This window comes from Rhinoraja longicauda, chromosome 3 (genome assembly GCF_053455715.1).
Source record: "Rhinoraja longicauda isolate Sanriku21f chromosome 3, sRhiLon1.1, whole genome shotgun sequence".
NCBI lineage: Eukaryota > Metazoa > Chordata > Chondrichthyes > Rajiformes > Arhynchobatidae > Rhinoraja > Rhinoraja longicauda.
The window spans coordinates 53740771-53766343 of NC_135955.1; the positions used below are offsets into that span (position 1 = coordinate 53740771).

At 42.2% G+C, this 25573-nt stretch overlaps 1 protein-coding gene across 2 annotated transcripts in view; it reads right to left on the minus strand.

Moving 5' to 3' along the window:
- Nucleotides 1–10492: 10492 nt before the first annotated feature.
- ercc6l2 (excision repair cross-complementation group 6-like 2) overlaps nt 10493–25573 on the minus strand; it is an 86465-nt gene continuing 71384 nt past the window's right edge. Inside the window, exons 17-20 of one of the 2 annotated variants that reach the window (XM_078396148.1) lie at nt 22369–23548; nt 20539–20693; nt 17743–17813; nt 10493–14487 (exon numbers count right to left, since the gene is read on the minus strand). In XM_078396148.1, the coding sequence (XP_078252274.1) occupies nt 13734–14487; nt 17743–17813; nt 20539–20693; nt 22369–23548 (2160 nt within the window). In that variant the 3' untranslated portion in view covers nt 10493–13733. Of the gene's footprint in view, nt 14488–17742; nt 17874–20538; nt 20694–22368; nt 23549–25573 lie in introns of those variants that run through there. The other variant, XM_078396149.1, reaches the window with a different exon arrangement.

A 25573-nucleotide genomic window follows, 5' to 3' on the forward strand; every position in this document is an offset into this window, starting at 1 on the left:
GTGGGGAAGTTAATGAGTTATTTCAAAGCCAGGCGCAAAGTCAAAGTAATAGATGTAACACTGTCAAAAGTTTAATGATCTCATGTATGGATCAATCAAATCCCACTTTCCACCTTCCAACATCTGCATTAAAACAATACAGTGCATTCAGAAAGTTTTCAGGACCCTTCACTTTTTCCACATTTTGTTACGTTACAGCCTTATTTTAAAATGGATTAAATTCATTTTTTTATCATCAATCTACACACAATACCCCAGAATGAAGAAGCAAAAACAGGTGTTTAGAAATTTTTGCAAAGTAATTAAAAATAAATAACTGAAATATCACATTTACGTAAGTATTCAGACCCTTTGCTATGACACTCAAAATTGAGCTTAGGTTCATGTTGTTTCCATTGATTATCCTTGAGATGTTTCTACAACTTGGAGTCCACCAGCGGTAAATTAAATTGATTGGACATGATTTGGAGGCACATACCTATCTATATAAGGTCCCACAGTTGCATGTCAGAGCAAAAACCAAGCCATGAAGACGAAGGAATTGTCCGTAGACCGCCGAGACAGAATTGTGTCGAGACACAGATCTGGGGAAGGCTATAAAACAATTTCTGCAGCATTGCGGATCCCAAAGAGATCTTCATAGTGCTGGCCGCCTGGCCAAATTGAGCAATCGGGGGAGAAGGGCCTTGGTCAGGGAGGTGACCACGAACCCGATGGTCACTCTGACACAGCTCCAGAGTTCCTCTGTGGAGATGGCAGAACCTTCCAGAAGGACAACTATATATGCAGCAGTCCACCAATCAGGCCTTTGTGGTAGAGTGGCCAGACGGAAGTCACTCCTCAGTAAAAGGCACATGACAGCCCACTTGGAGTTTGTCCAAAGGCATCTAAAGGACTCTCATACCATGAGAAACAAGATTCTCTGGTCTGATGAAACCAAGATTGAACTCTTTGGTCTGGAAGAAAGCAGGCACCATACCTACGGTGAAGCATGGTGGTGGCAGCATCATGCTGTGGAGATGTTTTTCAGCGGCAGGAACTGGGAGACAAGTCAGGATCGAGGGAAAGATGAACGGAGCAAAGTACAGAGAGATCCTTGATGAAACCCTGCTCCAGAGCGTTCTGGACCTCAGACTGGGGCGGAGGTTCACCTTCCAACAGGACGACCCTAAGCACACGGCCAAGACAACGCAGGAGTGGCTTTGTGACAAGTCTGTGAATGTCCTTGAGTGGCCCAGCCAGAGCCCGGAATTAAACCCGATCGAACATCTCTGGAGGGACCTGAAAATAGCTGTGCACCGACGCTCCCCATCCAACATGATAGAGCTTGAAAGGCTCTGCAGAGAAGACTGGGAAAAATTACCCAAATACAGGTGTGCCAAGCTTGTAGCATCATACCCAAGAAGACTTTAGTCTGTAATCGCTGCCAAAGGTGCCTCAACAAAGTACTGAGTAAAGGGTCCGAATAGTTACGTAAATGTGATTTTTCAGTTATTTATTTTTAATTACTTTGCAAAAATTTCTAATCACCGAGGAGGAAGATCTCTCCATATGGGATGCACATCAGTGTGTCATGTAGATTGTCATAGAATCGGTCCATGTCTTCAGCCACGGCAACCAGGGTTGGTGTATATGCACTGATGATGTTGATGAAACCTCCTTTTGAAGGAAGACGGAGAGACGCGAGGCGCTCAGATTTTGCTGTGGGGGTCTCCAATGACTGCAGTAGTCTGTTGGAGACAGCGAATCCTACACCATGTTCCCTGCGATCATTAACCCTTTTGCCGTGCCAGTAGAAGATGTAGTTGGTCTCGCGGATGGATCCTGTCAGGAAGTCTGACTTCTTGGAGTGCAGCAATATCGATGCCGAAGTCTGTGAAGTTCGCGATCGATAATAGCTGTCTTCCGACAGTCAGAGATAGACTGCAAGTTCTCATTGATGCCAGGGCACATAGTCCTGACGTTCCAGCTGCCAAGCTGGAGACGTTTCGTCTTTTCTTTTTGTTTCTTGGGTACCTGGTTGACGTCTGCTTGTCAGGAAGTGAACTGAACTAAACAAGTTACCAAAATCTCCTATTGCTTGGTCTTTGTTTAACCGTAAAGAACACCACTTTAAAAATAAGCGAGGCAATGACCTTCAGATTTTTTGCAAAGTTTCTTGCCTTATTAATGGATCAGGACATATGCAGAAAAGCTGAAAAATTATAATGATCATTTCATCACTTCGCAAGCTTAATTTGGCACTGGCTAATTTCACAAGATACAAACTAGTTATTGCATTCAGAAGAATATGAATTAAAGTTAAGTCAATAACAATGGTTTAAAGGAAGAGAAGGGCTGGGTGCAAGGGTGGGGCTGGGACTGGGTGCAGTTAAAGACTAGAGGACCCTAACGAGATACATGGTTTCAATCATTATGCCTTCGGCTCTTTCCAGTTTAGAACAGGGAACATCATCAGGATCTCCTGATGGATTTGCACTCTCATCTCTGAATCAGAAGGAAAGCATTCCAGGGGTGGAGTACATAATCTGGACTGGCATATGTTATTTATTAAGCATTACCTGTATAATGTCAGAGATGCAATCATGGATCATGAAACCGAGTATTCAACTACTTCTCCATGTAGATATTTAATTGCTCATCGTAAAATATTGATGCATATAAAAGGACAAAATATAGAAGTTGGTTATGGGCTTTCTTTAAAAATGCCTTTTACTACTTGTGGCCTTTCTGTGCTTCTCTGACCCAGCACAGAACATCAAAATGCCTGCAGAGGAATCAGATTTCAATCAGAAATCCTGAAATAGTCGCGACTCCCCGTTAATTAACATAGGTGACCCAATGCCAAAACACTGCCTTATGGGGTGAGATGGATTTCAGGCGTTAATTGGTCCTTTTGATCCTGGAAGGTGCTTTTTTTAGAGAAAATATATATTTGCTCATTAAAATCTTATTCACTGTCTTTTGATGATCGCCACATACAAATGTATATGTATGTATGTATGAGGAGGATTAATACATAAAAGAACATTACTATAATAGAACACATCCCTCTTCCTTTTAATAACACTGGGTTCAGGATAATGGAGGTGGACAATGAAGATGGACTTTCCAATCTAAAGTAGGATTCATAGCTGATAGATTTCTATCACTTGCCAACCCTGACCACGTCACCCGCTCGTTATTTACCCTTTCCATAAGCTGTTAAAAGAAAATTAAATATCAATAGGTATGTAGGTTAATTGGCTGGGTAAATGTAAAAAAAAAAAAAATTGTCCCTAGTGGGTGTAGGATAGTGTTAATGTGCGGGGATCGCTGGGCGGCACGGACTTGGAGGGCCGAAAAGGCCTGTTTCCGGCTGTATATATATGATATGATATGATGATAATGTTAATTTTTTTTAAATTTAGCCACTTTTCATCACATTTATCAGTGTGCAAGAGATTAATCATTAACTCTCGTAGATTCTTTGCACATCTTACAAGGTTTAGCTACATTAATTCCAGTGGTCAATAGAAATGCTGCCCAATTGTTAGCGCTCTATAAAATTATAACTGAAGGGTTACTGGTGCTTGTACAAGAAACATGAGATGCTGCAGCTGCCCTTTAATATTCTTAACAAATCCTAAAGGTGCTGCCAAGCTTCATATCACATTTCCCTAGCCTCAAAACCCTCACTAGAAATTCGACTTCTGATGTGCAGAAATTGAAAATCTGAACAATTGCTTGTGAATTTCAATAATTTCGCCAAATTTTGTGCTCATTTCCATGGATGTCTGGGGTTCTATCCTAGTTATGCAAAATAGACCACACGATGGCTGCCTCACCTAGTCTGTCTGTCCTTTTCAAATGCTTTTTGTTATTTTTGGTAAATTTTAAGTTTGTGTAAATGTTCCCTTGTTTGTTTTATGTGGGGGGTGGGGGAGGGGGTCGGGGGAATCTTTTTTTTCAATCTCTTAAGGGGCTGTCCCAGTTACGCGATTTTTAAGGCAACTGTCAAAGTCGTAGCAGATCGCCAAAAAACTTAATTTTTTTTTACCCTACGACAATGACCACGACAATACCCGTGACAACCTACCACCTAGGCGACGGCAAGCTGTGGACAACCGGCAACCCAGTCTTCGCAACCTAGGACGTCCACTACGACAGGGACCATGACAAGCTTCGACAACCGACGACAACCTGACCTCCGCCCTCGACAAGCTTTGACCCTGTCAGGTCACAACTGATGACAACGGGGGCAGCCATTTAACGTGATTTTGGCAAGTGTCTGGCCCCCTTTGACAGCATCGTGGTCTCCGCCTCCATTCCACAGCTGGCTGTTGCAGCTACATTTCTGTGGACGGGTTTTGACCACAGGTGTTAGCCACGGAGGCGCCAGTGACGTGGTAGTGGTCTGGCCGGACCTTGCTGTCGGTATGGTCAGGTGTCCATACCCACTTTAACAGCATTAACTCAGTTTGTCTTTGTGTTAGTTGTAAATGATAAGTGTTTGCCTTTCAACGTAGTGAAATGCTTGTGTATGTGTTTGCTTCATTGATCTAAATAAATGAATGAAAAGAGTTCTCATTTACATGCAGTGCAGTGCCTGTGTCAGTGTTTATTTCATTGATCAAAATGAATGAGATTAGAATCTTTGAATGAGATGCCATGATAAAGTTATTAGAAATACAATAAATTCAGACTCCAATTTTTTTTTAAATCACCAAAATCAACTTTATTCAAACAGAATATATTCTTATGAAAGATGGATAACACCATGCAAAAATCTTTTTAAAAAACTTCAAACAATTACAAAATATACCTATAAAGTGGACTGGTCGGACCTTGCTGACGGTATGGGCAGGTGTCCGCCCCCCTTTGACAGCCTCGCGATCTCCGCCCCCATTCCACAGCTGGCTGTTGCAGCTGAACTTCTGTGGACGGGTTTTGATAGTTCCTGTCGCACCTTGTCTTCTCCTGATCCCGATACCTGTCGCCAGTTGACGTTGGTAGTCGACAGTGAAATTAATCCGTCCTCAGTACCGGCGACAACCTACCACACCTGGCGACAACCTGCGACAGCGCCCGTGACAAGCTACGATCATTGGCGACAAACCAGCTGTTGCCGAAATATTTTGAACAGGTAACATTTTCCGCGATGAGCCAAGATCTGCTACGACTCATTGAAGACTACTCACGATCATGCCCGCGACACCCCGGCGAACGTGCGGCGACAGCCTGGTTGCCGGCAGTCGCCTTAAAATCGCCTAACTGGGACAGGCCCTTTACCTTGCCGGAGATCCAATTGCTTTCCGGATCGTATCTCCGGTCGCTCTGCGGCCTAATATCATGGAGCTGGAGGCCTTGCCTGGGACTGACTTTGAGCCCCCGTGGACTTAACATCTGAGCATGCGATCCTTGCCTAGGATCGACGCTCCAATGCGCCCTTAACATCAAGGAGCTCGCAGTCTCGGGTTGGGACCAGTCGGGAGCTCCAAGCTGCACAAGGTTCGACTAGTCCCGACCCGGGGTCAGATCGTCGGTGCGGGGGCGTTGAGATCCCCCCGATACAGGAGCTTGATCGTCCCAATGAGAAAAGCCTGCCACTGGCTACGGGAGTATGATCGTCTCATCAACGGAAGGTTAGAGGCCCCCGATCGTTGGAGGACAACGAAGGGAGAGATTGAACTTTTTTTCGCTTTCCATCACAGTGAAGAATGCAGAGGAGTCACTGTGGTGGATGTTCATGTTAAAATGTATTTTGTGTGTCCTGTTGCTTTTTATTGTTATGACTGTACAGCAAATGAAGTTCCTCATATGTTGCAAAACATACTTGGCTAATAAAGTGTGATTGTGATTGTGAACAAAAACAGGTTTAAGGTGAGATGTATGTCAACGATAATGACAAATTATTAGTAATAGACATGCAGAACTTCCTAATGTTCTCAACAAAAGATACGCATGTGGCATGAGATGAAAATAATCCCAAAATAAACTTTTGATGTCAGTAGCCTTTTGATAAGAAACTTTAAAATGCTTTAAGATACTTCCTGGGAGTTATAGAAAAATAACATAACATATAGTCAGAGTAGTTTTAAAGAATGGCTTCTCGGAGGTGAGGAAAGGGAAAAGAAAGGCTTTGGCTGGGAATTAATTCTCGAGTCCAAGGCAGTGCTCCCAAAATAGAGTTGTTGAGATTGGCAATGAGGAGGATTAATACATAAAAGAACATTACTGTAATATAAACATTGCACAGGAAAAAGAGAGCAACAAAGATAAGAAACCAGATGATGCTTTCCTACAATTGCATTATAACAGAGACAATTAAAATAAATTTATATTGATTTTGAGAACTTTCTTTCTCTGTCTACATTGATAGGATTGATTAGATCATTGCTTTATTTATCAAACTTTGGATGAGTGGCAGTGAAGTCAGGCGAGTATACACATTTGCATATTTGTCTGATTTAACCATAGATATTAGCTCATCAATCGTGGGCAACCAGTGGGCATTATTTGTCACTTTCCCCGAGCATGAAGTTCACAGATTGCCTTATGAAAATAAAGGGACTGATAAAAATCACGTTAATAGGCATTTATATCCTCAAACGTACACCAGGAAATAACATCAAATTTTATGTGACATAATCCGAGCACTTTCAACTATTTTGAGCTAGCAGCAAAATCTTCATTCAAAGCTACATTGGCAGGTTCAAAAGTAGAATCTAAATGTTCTTCCAGTTTATTATATATTAATAGGAATTATGTAGTAGAGACGGCTGAGTAATAAAAAAATGACTGACATTTATATAACATCTTTAACATGGAGAACCCATAAAGAAACTATATAGAAGAGAAGAGAAAACTGCAGCAATAATACATTACGCAGTGAATATACTTGACAGTGAATAATACCATGGAGAATCAACAATTTAAAAAAAATTAGGCAGTGAAAAATTATCTGGAAGAAAATTGTATTTTTGGGTGTCCTTAAAAGGCAACACATAAGAGCAAAAATATTCAAAAACATGTGTCTCTGTTTCAAGAGGACTGAAACTACAAGTTGAACTGGGCCTCGGCCAGACCATCTGGAGTTCTCTATTGAAAGTTAAGAACTGAGGTTCAGGAAAGATACTTCAGATTTTCAATGCAGATTTATCAGAAAGGGTTAAATTATGACAGTTGTAATTTGAACTTATAGTCATGGAGTCATAGAGTGATACAGCGTGGAAACAGGCCCTTTGGCCCAACTTGCCCACCCCGGCCAACATGTCCCAGCAACACTAGTCCCATCTGCCTGTGTTTGGTCCATATCCCTCCAGTTAATAAATACTAATTAATCATGCTAATTAGGTCTATGCTAATTGGAATTCAGATGAGGACTTTATTGAAATGTGAGATTCTGAAGCAGATTGACTGGTTGGCAAATGAGAGAGTATTTCCACTGATGGGATTATCTAGAATCAGGGGACAGAGTTTCAGGATAAGTGATTGCCCATTTAGAATGAAGATGAGGAATTTCCATTCTCCAAGGGATGTGACTTTTGAGTTTCAGAGGTGGAGTTATTGAATACATTCAAGATAGAGACCAACTACATGTGATCCAATAGGAATGGGAAGAGAGCAGAAAAGTGATGTTGATCCCATTTATCTATGCACAGATGCTGTCTGACCTGCTGAGTGTTTCCAGCATCTACTGTTCTTATTACTGCAGAATTCAAGAGAGGGGCAACTGGAAGTTCAGGGCGAGCTCACAGACTGAACAGAAGTGCTCTGCAAAGTGGTCACCCAACCTGCATTTGGTTGCATTTAGTGAAGGGACCACACTAAAAACCACACACTAAATTGGAAGCAGCCCAAGTGCATTTCTGCAGCTTGAAGAATTCCTCAGGTGCCTAAGAAGTGGGAAGAGAAGAGGTAATAGGGTCATTATGAAAAAGGGCCTTGACCCGAAACATCACCTATTCCTTTTCTCCAGAGATGCTGCCTGACCTGCTGAATTACTCCAGCATTTTGTGACTATCTTAGAGATAATAGGGTGATACATGCAAGGGGAAATGGTGGGGTGCCATGTCTCAAATTATGATACAAAGGCACTCATTGCCCCAAATGAGAAAACCTGCTCACCAAGAGTCAGTTTGAAATTATAGTCACAGCATCATAAAGCACGGAAACAAAACACCACATCCAGGCCCACCCATGGGCATTCATCCACATTAATCCCATCTTCCAGCTCATTGACTTCTGTGCCAAAGTGATCTAATTCTTGTCTAGACATTTCTTAAATGCTGTCAGCAGCTCTGCTTTTACCTCTCTCTGACAGTGCATTCGAGGTACTCACCAAAATGGATCCCTTCAGAACCCCTGAGACTATTACTCCTTATCTGAGATCTATCTCCTTTAGTTTTATCCATCCCTCATAAGGGGAAAGGTATCCTGTGACCCTCATAATTTTATATACCACAATCATGTTCCCTCTTAACCTTCTCTGCTCTAGGGAAAATAGACCTAGACTCTCCACTCTCCCATCATAACTGAAACACTCCATCTCAGGCAACATCCTGGTGAATCATCTTTGTACCATCTCCAGCGTTACCACATCTTTTCGATTGTGTGGTGACAAAAACTGCACACAGTACTCAAGCTGAGATCTGACCAGGATCTTATATAAAAAAACACAAAGTGCGGGAGTAACTCAACATATCAAATTGTATCTCTGGAGGACATGATGGATCGGCAAGGTTTCAAAATGGGACCATATGTCAGACTGATTGGGGTTTTTTTGGGGGGGGGGGAGAAAGCTGGAAAAGAATTGGCAGAACAAAGCCTGATAAGTGATAGGTAGATACGTGGGGGGAGGGGGGGGATTGATTGGCAGACGAGTGGATAAGGGCCAGAGATGAAAAGGTGCAACAAGAGGAGTGAAATGTGAAGCTAGAGGGCGGGGTATGGATGGAAGTAGAGCGATGAAGGAGGGCTGCATAGTGGGGAAAAAATGGCATACTAGGGTGCGGCACATGGAAGAGAGGGAGATAACAAGTGCTAGGGATCTTACCTAAAATTGGAGAATACAATTCCCGCCCCTTTTTGTTTCTCCCCCCCTCTCTTCCCTGTGAACATCGAATTTTCCAATCTGGTGGTACGTGCTTTCAAGCTTTCGTATTTTCTGCCTGATGGGAGAAGGCAGAAGCGGGACCCTTATATAAAAGGTCCTTGATTATGCTGGCTGTTTTCCCGATGAGGCGTGGTTTCAATGGAGTTGATGGGGGCGGAGGAGGCTATCAATGTTAAATGTATTTAATTTGACCTGGTATTCCTGATACTTCACCAGAGCACATCTTGAGAATATCAAAGGCAGATGGCTAAATTTATTTTTGTAGGTGTCTCTACCCATTAGGGTCAAATTGATGATCAATTAATATAAATGAATAAGGATGCTAATATATCTATAATTTGCTGCTTCCTACTAGTAGTTAGATTTGTCTAAATTTGATCTGTTACAATCAGCTCTGATGTTGTGCAGACCCTCCCTCAAGGTTCCTGTGAAAAAAAATTCATCAATGAGGTGGTCATGCAATTTCTGCATTGCGTTTATGAATGGAACCACTGGCTTTCTGCAGGACTCTCAAATTAGTAAGAATGGGATTTGCCATGGTCAATCTTTGGTAACAGACTAAGTCTTGCTCTTACTTTCTCTTAGGAAAGTATTCAGTGTGCATTTTTAACATTATCCTTCACTTCCTTTATATATAATCATTTATAGACAATGAGGCAAAATTACCTGAAAGGCAAGCTTCATTGTGCTGTGCTCAGGAGAAGATATGCAAGTGACTATTATAGAGTTAATGAACACTATAACTAGCCCAAAGGAGGCACAAAACCCTTCTGATCATGTTTAGTTCAATAAGAAGTGTTAAAAACCATGTCAGACATACTATTACATAATTACATCAGATGCATGATTTTCATTGTACACTCAACACGACGATTACATCCTCTTTGATTTGATCTGCAGCAGATGAATATTCTCTTGAACTTCTACGGGTGTATGGCAGAGAGCTGAGAGCTCTGCATTCAACACCATTGTGCCAGAGCTACTGCACTCCAAACTCCCCCAGTTGACTGTGCCTGAACCCCTCTGTCAGTGGATCACCAACCTCCTGACAGACAGGAAGCAGCAATGTGAGGCTGGGAAAGCACATCTCGGACCTGCTGACCCTCAGCATAGGAGCACCGCAAGACTGTGTACTCTCCCCTCTCCTTTACTCTCCCTACACCAACGACTGCACCTCCACAGACCCCTCTGTCAAGCTTCTCAAGTTTGCGGATGATGCAACCCTGATTGGACTGATCCAGGTTGGGGAGGAATCTGCCTACATACAGGAAGTGACACAGCTGGCGTCCTGGTGCCATCGCAACAACCTGGAGCTCAATGCTCTTAAGACAGTGGAATTGATTGTAGACTTTAGGAGAGCTCCCCATCCCCTCCCCCCACTCACCATCAACAACACCACAGTCACATCTGTGGATTCATTTAAGTTCCTTGGAACCATCATCTCCAGGGACCTTAAATGGGAGGCCACCATCGACTCCACAGTCAAAAAGGCCCAACAGAGGATGTGCTTCCTGCGGCAGCTGAGAAAACACAGGCGATGATGGTCCCGTTTTATACTGCCATTATAGAGTCTGTCCTCACCTTCTCCATCATGGTCTGGTTTGGCTCAGCCACCAAGCATGACATCCGGAGGCTGCAGCACATCGCTCGATCAGCCGAGAAGGTTGTTGGCTGCAGCCTTCCTCTCATTGAGGAACTGTACACTGCAAGGGCCAGGAAGCAAGCTGGTAAGATCATCTCTGACCCCTCTCACCCTGGCCACAAACTCTTTGCAGCACTTCCCTCTGGAAGGCGACTCTGGACTGTCAAAGCACGCCACAGCCAGACATAAAAACAGCTTTTTTCCACGAGCAGTAGCTCTACTCCACAGCCAAAAGTCTGTAGCCTCCTTTTTCTCTGGTATTTTATTTCATTCTTCACATGTTTAAATTATAATGTGTTATTTTAAATTGTCTACTGTATATCATGGTGTTACTTGCGAGCAAAGCACTAAGGCAAATTCCTTGTATGTAAACATACTTGGCTAATAACATTTATTCAATTCAATTCAATTCAATATTGACTGGTTGTATCACAACCTGGTTCAGTAACTAAAATGCCCAGGAATGTAGGAGATTACAAAAAGTAATGAACACTGCCCAGTCCTTCACAGATACTGACCTCACCATCCAAAGGATCTATATGCTGCCTCAAAAAAGCAGCTAACATCATTATGGCGGCTCACCACCCTAGCCATGCTCTCATTTCATTCCTGCCATCAGGGAGAAGGTATAGGAGTTGAAATCTGTCACTCCAGATTCAGGAACAGCTTCTTCCCAACAATCAACACTACAAACACCAACTAAACCATGACATGTCTAAGTTGCAAGAGGGACTTTGGGCTTTTGTTTTGCACTTGTATCGCTTTTTAAAAATTAATTGAACTTTTTGTTTATTTGGTTACTATGAGAACTGTGTTTACGCACCCGTTATGCTGCTGCAATTAAGAATTTAATTGTTCCATTTTCAATACATGAGATAATTAAACACACTTGACTCTTCACACCTTTGCCCCCCTAATTACCATCTGTACTGCTGTATCATCTTAAAGATGTTTTTGGAGCACAGCAATTATTTTCTGCTTTGGTTTTGCAGGGTATTGGAAGAGTTCTTAAAATCCCATCATTCAGAGTTGGAGCAGCGATCAAAGCATAAAGGAAGACGAGGGAGAGCAGGAGGAGGCGGAGTGGAAGTGGGGAGATGACAATGTTGATAATGCAGACCACCATGCATCTTTATACCCAGCAGCCTATAGCAGTGCCTCAGATAATGGCACTGTGAGGGATGAAGAGTTAGAGAGATAAACACGCCACTAGCACACAGCAGCCTGACAACAGGTAATGGAACTCAAGTGCTGGAGATTACCCAAAGGTTGAGATGGGTGGTGTTCTGCTGCGGAGGAGTCTAATGAGGATTCAGTTGCTTCCATCAATAAAGCTGGTTTCAATGCACAGCCAGGTGGTTTATATGTTTACCGGCCTGTCTCACCCAAACCAGAAGGTGACAAGCAGCATAAAGGAATCCATCTCCAACTTCAGTCTGAAGAAGGGCCTCGACCCGAAACGTCACCCATTCCTTCTCCCCCGAGAAGTTGCTTGACCCGCTGAGTTACTCCAGCATTTTGTGTCTACCATCTCCAATATCTTGGACCTAAGAGGCCAGACCTTCGAGGTCATCTTTTCATCTTTGTAAGACTTGGTGGTGATCTCATTGCACAGTGCCCACTGGTGCAGATGAAGTAGCACCTGCTTCAGAGGCAGATAAAAGCTGCAGTTTTTCTTAAAACCCTAAGGGAACAAGAACATTGCACCAGCAAAAAGCCTGATATCCTCAAACACCAGAAATGCCCCTGCAAGCATAGAGACCATTGCACACGATAGCAAGATTTTGTTCTCTTGGAACAAGGGATGCTACACATCAGCAACTGCCTGTCCTGCATAAATTGCTCTCCTGCAGAGCAGAGAGATGCCAGGATGAACAGGTCCCTCACTAAAAGGTTGTATGCAGGAACGTGTCTTTCTGCAGGAGATGCACCCCACACCCAACCCCTAACCCACACATCCCTGTGTTGCAAACACGGTCCAACTCGGGTTGTAATAACCTCTTGTACAATTTATCATAATTTTGGATTGAAATGTTCTGAGGAAATAGATGCTATTTAATCCAATTTCAAGGCTATAATTTCTTCTGGTAAAGAAACATGGAACACAGATATATAATCTTAAAGTTGGATCTTGGCATGAAAGAGCATCAGGTGATGAGAAGAATTGAAAACCTGCAATGCTCTCCCCAGATGTTGAGAATGCAGAGCAAACATAATTTTCAGTAAATAAAACAATGATGGGTAAATAAAGAGAAGAGACTGCAGATGCTGGAATCTTGAGCTAATAATCAAACTGCTGAAGGAACTCAGAGGGTCAGGCAGCATCTATGGAGGGAAATGATCGTTTTGCTCCACTTCAGAAGTGCTTCAGTCTACTTGCAGGGCTTACTTCCACATTTTGTACTAGAAACCTTTAAATAATATCAAAGGGAAAAATAATCAGACAAACTAAAAAATAATGTTCTTCCTCACACCAACATATCTATTGTTTCGGACAGATTAAAATGAAGAAAAGTTAAAACTAACCAGACCATCATAGACTTGCTGAGCTCGTGCTCCCCACCAAAGCTTTGATTCTACCACTAAATATCCACAAACACTTGATTAATACATTAAAAGGAGATACTCTGTATAAAATTGACTGCACATTCAGATACTGAAAATGTGAAATAAAAATGTTTCTGAGAATAATCTTAATCAATGTAAAATAGTACCCATTGTAATGTCCCAAATGGCCAAGTTCCAATTCTATATCATGTTACCATACCATTCTTCTGCCATCCTATGAAATGCAAATATATCAATTTTGAGAAACAAGCAAAATTCATAATTGCACATTTTGCTTTACAGTTGCGGCATTTAGATCAACTAAAACATTATTCATTTGCACATTTCTTCCTTTCCCCATCCAAAGCTTGAAAGTTCAGTTTCCACAGTTGGCAACTTGCCAAAGATGTGCCAGATGTTGATGCGCTGTAGTCATTCTCTAGGTCACTATTTTTTCCATAAAAACTTTTCATTCTTTTTCCAAAGAGACCCATCACATTCTTTTCCCTTTCCTTTAGATTTCAAAGGTGCACTTTCACACAACCTTTTAATCACTGAAAAATCTGTTAGTGCACTGATATGCTCTTCATTACTTTTATTGAGAAAATCCCAGAAATCCTTAGGCTTGTTTTTTCCTTTTAGCACATGCCCAGAAGCTTTCTTTGGCTGTGCAGTAAGGTTTTTCTTTCTGTCGAACAATGGATCCAGTATGGAGGTGTCACCAAGCAGCTCTGTGATTGAGTCGGTTTTGAGTTGCCTTATTTCTTGGTTGTTATCTGACTTACACTTTGGCCCTTCTGTTGGTGGTCCAATCTCTTCATGATGTTGAAGTTTCACAGCCCCTCTGGAGCTTGTCCCACTTCTGTGCAGTTTCCTCTCTGAGAGCGCAGCAGTTGAAGGACTCGAATAATCCATGCAGATTCCATCATCAACCCCTTCAGCAAAATCACCATCAGATTTGTCAGCCATCACATTATCATTTTTTTTATGAGGCTGCTTTTGTGAACTAGCTTTATCTTGCATTTCAAAACACATCTTTTTCCTTAAATGTTTTACGCTGCCAGCTGATGCTCCACAAATAAAGGAATTGATTGCTTTTTTCGGCCTTTTGTCCCTCGGCATTTTCATTTGGTGCTGCGAGGTGTTGCTCAGAGCATTCTCAGCTAAGCCTTCCGCAGAAGCCATGTCGCAGAATGGCTTTCTGTAACAGAGGGATAGGACTGTGTTCTTAAAATGGAACATTATTGAGTGAACAATTCAATATTTAAATAAAAACAGTAGATTAGGAAGGGGCTTTTAGTTAAACGGGGGAAATTATCTAAATCGCTTCACCTATGGACTATTCATCAATAAACTATGGACTGCTGTTGGTTGTGCTAAGGTCTTCGGGATTTTCATTTGCACTAGTATTGGAGTTATTAAGGAAGTGGCGGCACTGCATTACAGCTGCGGCTCGCGTGTAGTTCGTTTGTCTTTTGTATTTTTTGTTGTTTTTTGTCTTAATTGTAGTGTTTAGATGTGATGTAGTGTTTTTTGTGGTTGTGTACTATGTGTAGGGGGGGGGAACTGTAAAATTGTCTCTTCCGAACGGAGACGCGACCTTTTTTCTGGGTCGTGTCTCCGTTCCCGCTGCGGCCTACCGTCGGCCAAACACCTGGAGCTGGCGGCCTCCACCTGGGACCACCTGGGACTCTGGTCCGCAGAGCCCGCGGACCGGACTTACCATCTGCGGAGCTGGCTGCCTTCGGAGGCTGTGGCGGCGTTGCGAGCGCAGCTGCGACTCGCCTTCGGACGCTCCGGCATGGGCCGCATGGATATCGGAAGCTCGCAGGCCCCTGGGTGGGGGCCGACATCGGGAGCTCCGAATCGCGGGGCTTGGGTCGGCCCGCTGCGGACCTTTCACCATCTGGCACGGCCTGCAACAGGCCGTGAGATTTTCTCCGCCCGGCGGGGGCTTCAATGTCGGGGCCCCGACCGCCCCGACGTGGCAACATCAAACAGCCTGACCACGGGAGAAGACACAGGGAAGAGAAAAGACATTCTGGCCTTCCATCACAGTGAGGAAGTGACTGGAGGAGACTCACTGTGATGGATGTTTCTTTTTTTTGTTTTGTGTTGGTTTGTGATTGTGTGTGTTATTGCTCTTATTGTTGGACTGTGGGTACGGAATTTCGTCCAAAAGACTTGTTTTTTTGGATGACAATAAAGGCTATTCTGATTCTGAATCGATTTTTTCTGTTATATATTACATATTATCTATGTGTTTTGTGTTACAGGACTGTTATAGTGCCATAGGTAAGAACATTGTTCTGTTTCGGTACACATGACAATTAAACACTTGACTCTGCGGATGATACGAAGATAGGTGGAGGTACAGGTAGTGTAGAGGAAGCTAGGAATCTGCGGAAGGACTTGGACCAAGTTGGGAAAGTGGGCAAAGAAGTGGCAGATCGAATACAATGTAGCAAAGTGTGCTGTCATGCACTTTGGTAGGAAAGACTATTTTCTAAATGGGGAGAGGATTCAGAAATCTGAGGTGCAAAAGGACTAGGGAGTGCCAGCGCAGGATTTCCAAAAGGTTAATTTGCAAGTTGAATTGATGATAAGGAAGGGAAATGCAATGATAGCATTCATTTCGAGAGGATAAAAGCAGGGATGTAATGTTGAGGCTTTATAAGGCACTGGTCGACTGCATTTGGAGTATTGTGAACAGTTTTGGGCCCCATATCTGAGGAGGGTTGTGCTGGCGTTGGCGAGGGTCCATTGGAGGCTAACGAGAATTATCCTTCTGAAAGGCCTGGATAAGGTAGATGTGAAGAGGATGTTTCCACTAGTGGGAGAGTCTAGAACCAGGGGGAACAACCTCAGAATAAATGGATGCACGTTTGGAAAGGAGATGAGGAGGAACCTCTTTAGCCTGAGGATGGTGAATCTGTGAAATTTATTACCGCAGACTGCTGTGGAGATCAAGTTATTGGATATTTTTAAAGCAGAGGTTGACAGGTTCTTGATTAGTACGGGTGTCAAAGATAGGAGAATGGGGTTGAGAGGGAACGATAGATCAGCCATGGAATGGTGTAGACTTGATGGGCCGAATGGCCTAATTCTGCTCTTATGACTTATGAATTTTTATGACTCGTGACTGATTTCCCTTGGAACCTCTGCTAACATATTGTAATCATGGGTAACCCTAATTCTTCTGTTGATTTAAATGAAAAATCTTAGACTTTTAAGAAATTAGAAAAAATGTGTTTCTGGACACATTTATGTTTATCTAACCAGGATGTGGCAGGAAGCCCTGTTGCCAGTTATTATAGTAACAACAAAGTATTGAACCGCTACCAACACTTTCTTTATCTTACGCATCCTCCCACCCTCTCATTATCACACAGATATGGGATCCAGTACTTTTTAAATCAGGTAGCAATGTGCATAAAGTGTAAAATTTCCTTCATGCAAGGTAATTCAATACTTTCCTAATGAATCCTCGTATTCTGGCAACAGAATTACAGCAATATGTTTCCTGTCACAACTTCCAGTTTAACATGTTGGCATTATTTTTAGATCTGTCACTAATCCTATTTGCAAGCTCTTTCTTTGATGGTGGGCAAAAAAAGTGTTCGTTGGGAATGTTTCTACAGCTGCAACACCAGGTTTTGAGCAGAGACTGCCTGCATCTGCAATCGAGTCTTCAGAACCTGTGTGGGCTGCGTGCATTATTCAGCACATCGCCAATGAACAGCCGAACACAAACAAAAAAACTGACCATAACACATATGCAATCTTGAGGCTCACACATGATTACAAATAAAGGCTCAATTGTCATTTACCATATAATCAATTCATGCCTTGCTTTCACATTCATCATTGCTCAATTATTGTATGATGGCAATACCTGTCAAAACAAAGCTTCTTGAATCAGTGATCTAGAGAATGAGCCTGAAATCCTGTACAAATTTCCTTACAAAGACCAGATTCACAGAGTACGTGCCACAACAATGTAATCAGAAATGACAGGAAACACAATGGTTTTGGAGAAGTACTGGCCTGCCACTCAAAATGAAGCAGTGCTGGCCAGTCTGCATTCCTAGACTGGCTCTGCAGCTGCGACTGCCTTTGACATGTCCTGCACTCTGACATCTTTACCTCTATGAAATGCTTTAACATCCTGAACGGAAACAAAGTGATCAGTGGAAGAATAGGCTAAGTATTTCCTGTACATGTATTCTGCTGCTGTTCCACCATTTGGCAAATACATTAGGTCAGCCTGCCTATCAAGAATGGTCTGGACTAACAGGATCACATTACCAGTGTTCAATTTCTTCTTGGACACATGCACGTACAAAAGGAACACCTATGGTGTCATCTTTAGGTAGAAGTATCGTATGACGACGCAAAGAGATAATGAGGAAGCAGGGCTTTTTATCCTTTGACCTCGGTCTTCTAGTTCACTCACCTACAGATTCCTTTTAGTGTATCCCCAATCAACGTGCTGGTGCCAGCTGCTTCTTGGCTCTTTCCCTCCGTCTGCGGAGAAAGTTAGGATAAGTTTTGACCCTTTTTTGTTCGTGCTGCTGAAAGCATTTTCTAGGGGAACAGAGTATATGAATAGCTCCATGAAATTCCCAGAATAAAACAAAGTTAAATACTTGCAAGAATTTGGTCTTAAAAAGATTACATGGGATTCAATCCGCTGCTAATTCCAGATAAAAGTAGCTGATCCAAACAAAAAATTCCAAACACCCTATTTACTCTCAGATTGTTTATAATTAGTTCTCCTTAATGTACTACGAATCAACGTTGCATTAGAATGGAATTTACACACTTTAAAACATGGTCAAACAATTAAAGATTGGAAGAGTTATATTTTTAAAATAATTATTAAAGGTAATTGTTTCATAATTCCTCATAGCTTTTTATAAGAGATGATTTTTGAAGCATTTAAAATCTTCATAGGAGACACACGGGACTGCAGGTGCTGGAATCTTGCACAAAAAACTGCTGGGAATAAAGTGGTTTCGATCATTTGCAGGCAGATGAGATTAGTTTACCTGGGCATTAAGTTCAGCACAGACATAGTGGACTGAAGGGCCTGTTCATGTGCTGTACTATTTCTATGTTCTATTTTGCTATTGGAATTCAGTGGGTCATGCAGCCTCCTTTTACTCTGATGCTGCCTGACCTGCTGGGATCCCCCAGCAGTTTGTTAAAATCTTAACAGATTTCAGAATCGGCTGAGTCTGGGGGTGTGCAATGGCATTTGGTCAAAGCTATTTTTCAGTTGTTTCATGGCAGAACTGACCTAATCTGCACATGCCACACAGATCCGGCTGCATACAGGATCTTGCTACTTTAGATCAGGACAGCTTTGCGTAATAAGTCAACATTGGTAGGCGAGTCAGAATTTGTCATATACCCCTGTGGTGAGTGTGGGAGGCTTGCTAACACCTGCAAATTCTAATCCTATAAACAAACATTAAAAATGTGCAAGTAGAGGAACACTAGATCTGTCCAGATTTGGCAATCTTCCACTCTTGGAACAAGGATTTTTTTTTTCTTGAAGGATGAGAGACTACCGTTATGTAGATTCAAAAAGTTGGAATTGTTCTCTTCAGGCAAGATGAAATATAATAGTGACATTCAAAAACATGGAAGTGTTCAAGAACCAAACAAAATAAATCCTGGTTTAACACCTACTGGGTTACCAGCCAGAAGGCACGGTTAAGATAGTTAACAAATAAAATGGGGCCAATATGAAGAATTTTATTTTGTAACAAGTGATTAGGATTTGGAATGTCCTGCTTGGTAGAGCAGTTAGTTTCATGACATACAAAAGAAAATGGGATAATTAGGTTTGAGCAGAAATCTCAGAGGTGTAAGGTAAAGAAAAGAGAATGTTGATTCCAACTAGATTATGCCTCAAGTGCAACTGCAGAATTGATGTGTGAAATGGCCTCCCTCCATATTCTATGTTCAATATTCTGTTACTTTCCATCCCTTATTGGAGCTCAATTATCTGATCCCAACCCTATGGAGACCAACAAAATATGTTTGGGTCAGGTCCAAAGAAATACGTTTTCAGACTCGGGTAATGAAAATAAATTCTGCATTGGTCAGTGTAATAACAGGGAACATATGTCAGTATACTAAAATCAGCATGGAATAAGTTGAAAGATAACTTCTTTAAGATGGAGTTGATGATGATGATGTGGAATTGTGGCTCAAAGGCGATGCCTTTACATTTGAATCCCCAAATCCAGAGATTTGGGTCATAGATTGATTACAATGTCGTTATAGAAATACAGCCTGCTGCCCAGAGGATGGAGGTTACCATGACTCAAGGAGCTTCTTTCCCCTCTTTGCCCGACCGCACCATGTATTCATGCTGGGCATTAGTGATCTTCCCTCTCAGTCCATCATCCCCACATCCAAAAAATGCTGGAGTAACTCAGCGGAACAGGCAGCATCTCTGGAGAGAAGGAATGGGTGACGTTTTGTGTCTACCTTTGATTTAAACCAACATTTACAGTTCTTTGCTACACATCCCCACATCCTGTTGCTAGAGCCTGGCTATCTGACCCAAACCTGATGAACACAATTATATGTGTTAGGTTCAGGTATCAAAATGTTCAAGTTCTCAGGCTCAGATGAAGTTTGCATCAGCCATAGGCAGATCAGAATTTACTCTTATATAGGTTATATATTTTTATTCAAATAAATTCCAATATTCTAAACAAAACTCAAAATATTCCTGTAGAATTTGAGGATAAAAGTGTTCCTTCGCCACACTTAAAAGAATTGCGAGAGCAAGAAATGTACATTTCAAAACAAACTTCAGAAAATGTAGCCAGATTACCTCAGAAATGGTAATAATTCCACATATAATTTATAGTCATTCTGAAGGTCAAGTAATTTTATTAATACAATCCTATCAATTTTGATTAACTACCTGATTGTCATAAAGAGATTTGTTCATTGTGATGTAAGAATTTAAGGTGACATTTTTAAAGGACAAGAGCAATTGACCTTTAAAGTAGACTGGACCAATAAATACTATACTAGAAACTTGAGGTACTAATCGCTTGTATGACTTACATATCAAAAATATGTGACAGTAGAAAATGTGTATTATATAAAATGTGTTTCTTTTGAGGGTCTGTTTAATTTCTTGACAAAACATTGGTATTTTATTGACATTTTCAATTCCTACTACAGGAGATCCCAAGATGATTCCCTTCACTGCACAACTCACCTCACCCAAATGGAAGGCAACATTTGCAGGAACCTGGGAATACCGTCTTAGTTCAAATACATCACGAATTGCTGTACGGGTCATTTGGTTTTCCGCCTTGCTGGATCCAACCACATGCTGGTTTGAATGAACGAAAGCCACTTCTTGTACATTACCTATTAATTGAAGTATTAATAGTAGTTATCAACAATCCCTGATGCTTTGAACATTTTTGATGAAGTGTCCTGAGCAAATCATGATTTTAACTTCTGGTTTGCCACTTCTCTCAAATGGGCATAATTTAATTTGATTTTTATCTCTGATAAAAGTTAAAGGCTTTAAATGCACCAATGTGCTCCACAATTGATGAGACTCAGCTTGAGCGGATGAATATCAGGCAGCAATGTATATCTTGATTCTCAGAACAAGTCTGAACTGAAAATATCCTTCTTTTAAAAATGCAGACTGCTTAGATCTTTGGATTTATTAATCAAAATTCATTGTTTATTTCAGCAAGGATATGGACAGTATAAAATCCCTCTCTTGGAAGCATGGCTGTATGGTAATTCGCATATCACTGTACCTTAATTGGTACACGTGACAATAAAAGACCTTTGAAACCTCTGTTAAAAAAAAAATCTTTGGCAAAGGTGCCCTATTTGACCATTTTTCTAATTAGATCTAACCTGAATAATTCCCTATACCAGCTGTAATTGGGAAAATTCAACAATTTTAATTGAGGCGCACCTTTAAACTTTGAAGGGAAAAATCATCCTTGCAAATATAGGGACAGTTTCTGGTTCTATTCTTCCAGCTTCAAAGGCAGAATATGCCAGAAGTGGGCATCCCAAGGACACCAAAGGAATAGACATTGTCCAAGTCCCAACATATTTGAAATCAGAGTTGGCAAACCTCAAAGATTGACTGGATGTCTCCAACAATTGAAGATTCACCTCTGGACAATTCTCCAAGCAAGAAGATTGAACTTTTTTAAATCTTCCATCACAGTGAGGAATGTGGGGAATCCGCTGTGGTGCATGTTTATGCTAACTTTTAAGTAGTTGTGTGTCCTGTTGCTTTTTTTTTTTCTCGTATGGCTGTAATTCATATATCACTGTACCTTAATTGGTACATGTGACAATAAACGACATTTTAAAATCTTTGAAAGTGGCCATACTTACGTGAGTTAGTAAGAGTTAGCAATAAATGAGTTAAAAGTAACTTGTCAGGATCACATCTCCATTTATATTATAATGACCCCGTGGAAAGCAGTTTCATTTAGTGGTCCATTTTCTAGGAATGTGTCTAGAGCACTAATCGTGGTATTACTGTGGGTTCCTTTACAAAAATCAAATGTGAAATAAAACAGATATGATAAATTGCCCACAAAATAATCCTTAACTGGAGAGACTTGATGAGTACTTGCTGACGTGCAAACATATGTGCTTTAGGTTATTTAGCCTCCTTGTTTCGGACTATTAGGAAGAGGGCCTTAGAAATGTCATAGTTGGATTACTGCCTGCGCTAGGTAGACATGACACTGTTGGATACTCCATTTACAACAGAAAATCAGACTACAAGTACACCAAAGTTTACCTCACAGAAAGTACAGCTTTCCTAACTTCAGTAGTTGGAAGCATTAGTCTGCTTCTACTCTGATTCACTTGGACCTTCACATTAGATTCCTTCCAAGTTTAGTGCCTGTGAAAAGTAGTTTCAGCATCATCCAATTGTTGTGAAATGCCAAGATACCATTAATCTGTACATCCCTCAGAGACAGAAAACATTTGCAATACACGGATAACACACATTCTGACTACTTCATTCTTTAAATGAAAGATCTGTAGTTACCCAACAATTTATCCATTGATGCCAACTGTTCCCTGTGATTTTGTGATTTCTGTTGCTTGGGTACAGCATCATCTTTGACAATTGCACTCTGCCTCTGGTGGGATCCAAACTGAACTTTCTTGCACTCTTGCTTCGTGTTCCTTCGACAGATCTCATTGTTTGCTCTTAATCGGGTCTGCTTGGTGGGAATGTCATCTTCAGAGGACGAAAATTCCTCAATGTCATATCGTTGCGTCCTTCTTTTAAGAGTAGCTTTAGCATTACAGTGAAGGATTCTTTTGCCATCTTCAACTTTGTGATCTGATGGATTGGATGGCATTTCTGGTGACTCTGTGGATATTTCAACATCATCTGACTCATCACTGATGCTGCCTGTCTCCTTCAACTGTGTCTTCAGTTTGGCAACATGGCTCAAAGGTTTGCCCTTTGTTATTTTCAGAGAATCGCCAACAATGCCTGGTTTTGCGCCAACACATTCTGGATTTTTAGAACACAATAAAGTCTTTTGTTTTCTAAAAATATTTGTAACATTTTCATTGTTGGAATCCTCTGAATCTGTAGACAGGAAGCTAAGATTAGATTTCTTCTTGACAAGCACTTTTTTCTTTTGTCCCATCACTTGTGAAATATTAATCACATCATTCTCTTTTCTGCTGTCGTTGGCTCTCATGTCAGTTGTTAATTCGGCCTTGCTTTCAGATTCAGTGGAAGAGTCACATTTCTGACAAAATTTGTGCCTTTCCTGCTTAGAGTTCCCACAAACCTCTTTTATTGGTTGAGCATCTGAACGAATATCTGGAGCCAGGTAACCAGAAAAATCCTTTCCTTTTGCTACAGTGGCACCCAAGCTTGTGCTTGCTTCTGCATCCTGCTTCTCTGATATTTCACCATCAGAACTACAGTCACTTTCACTGGATTCCTCACTGCTGCTTGCTTTTCTGTCAAAAAATTTGGAAATTCCACATTGGAGTAATGTGAGCTGTCCACTAGTCTCCAGTTGATGATTGATTTCTATCGGATCCACCTTGCTATTCTTCAGTTTTGCCACACTTGAAGCCTCTGTTTCACTGTCGCTACTGAAGTTAAAAAATTGTTCTGATTTTCTCAAGACTGCCTTATTTCCTTGTTGCTTCAACAAGTCCAGATTCTCGTCTTCCATTATATATCCGTGGTCCGTGGTCTAAATATTAAAGAGAGTATCAAACATTTATAGATGTACCAAACAATATGTACAAATAAAAACAGAAAATTCCAGGATAACTCAGCAGGTCAGGTAGTATCTATGGAGATAGAATCGGAATTAATGGTCCAATGTTAATGGAAAGGCAGTTCAAAAAACCATGAGTGAACTAAACATAGAAATAAATTTAGTAAGTTGGATTTTGATATGATTGGGTTTTTTCTTTCTAGATTTCTTGACTCCAAGTTGTACATCACAGAGTTATGTCACCAAGAAGCAGGCCTTTCGGCCCAATTACTCCATGCCAGTCCATGCTTAATCAATTTAATCCCACTTTCCTGTGCCTGGCCCATATTTGTCCAAATCTTTTCTATCCGTGTACCTGTCCAAGTGTCTTTTAAATGTTGTGATTATACCCGGTTCTCACACTTCAACTAGCAGCTCGTCCCATATGTGTGAAAAAGATGCCCATAGGTCCATGAGCCAAAGGGGCTATGGCTATGACTATGGCTATGACTATGTATAATGCTGTCTTATAACTCATGTGCTATGGAGTGGTGGGTACATGGAACAAACTGCCAAAGGAAGTAGTTGAGGCAGGTACAATAACAACATTTAAAAGTCATTTGGACAAGAACATGGATAGGAAAGGTTTATAGGCACGTGGACCAAACGCAGGCGAATTGGACTACCTTAGATGAGGTATCTTGTTCGTAATGAGTGTTTTGGGCTGAAGGGCCTGTTTCAGGCTGTATCTATCTGTATATCTATCTATCTATATCTATCTATATATATATATATATATATATATATAACTTTTTTAAAACAATTTACCTTATAAACTTTAATAAATCCGTTGTCTCCCCCCCAAGAGGGCCAGCGGGAGGACCGGCGCCCTTCCCGGTCTGCCCCGAGCCTGACCTTACTCCCATATTGCAGCGCGCCTCTGAGGCTCTGGCAGAGGTTCTAACAAGATGGCTGTCACCCGCTACCCGCAGCAGGAGAAATGCCGCCGAGGTCAGTGCCTTCTCCCTGTCCACTCTCGGCCACCCATGGCCCCAGGAGACGCTACCCGCCCGGCAACAGGTCCATGCTGTCCCCCCCGTTCCCCGCCGCAGATTGCAGCCGAGATGCAGGAGAGGCTTCGGCCCCAAAGGAGAAATGGGGCCGACATCACTGTTTCTCCCCTCTCACCCCTTGCTGGCACACGGCCACGGGGGCACTCCCCACCCGGCAACGGCTCCATGGTTGGGCCGAGGGGGGCTGGAGGGGAGGGGTGGAGTGGGAGGAGGAGGGAGAGGGGAGGAGGGGTGAAGGGGATGGAGATGTGGAGGGAGGGAGGGAGAGGGGAGGGAGGGGTGAAGGGGATGGGGAAGGAGAGAGGAGAGGGAGGGGGAGGGGTGATGGGGGTGGGGAGTTGGGGGGAGGGGGATGGGGAAGGGGTGAAGGGGATGGAGGAGGGATGAGGGTGAGGGGTGAAGGGGAGGAGGGGGTGCTGCACCAATGCAGGAGAGGTTTGGACCCAACGGATCCACTTGGTCTAGTATATTACTAAACCTCTGTGTCGCAGTGAGGGATGTGAGGATGTTTGTTATTTATTTTGGCTGCTTGTGATATAACCGTATTTGTGCCCCCGTCACACGTAGCGCGACAATTGTAGGACCACCTTCCTCACCTTTGCACTGGGGACCCTTTCATCCAAGTTTCACTCAAATTGGTCTTATGTTTTTAAAGTTAGACAGATTTTAAAGTTTAAAAATTCGCATTATAAACGGAACTAAACTGGCATGTGACGTCATAATGGGAAGGGGGGCACAACCAATGAGGGAGGGGGCGGGACCTTCGATCCAGCTCGATGCCCGATAGGTCCGGGTCCCACGTGGGGGCGGGGGGGGGGGAAGGAGGGGCGCCGCCCCAGCTCTTCCCTCTCCTTCGAGCTGCATGAGGAGGCGGCAGAGGGTCCAACAAGATGGCTGTCGCCGTTGTTCGCCGTCGCTGCCATTCCCCGCCAATCAGCGCTGCACG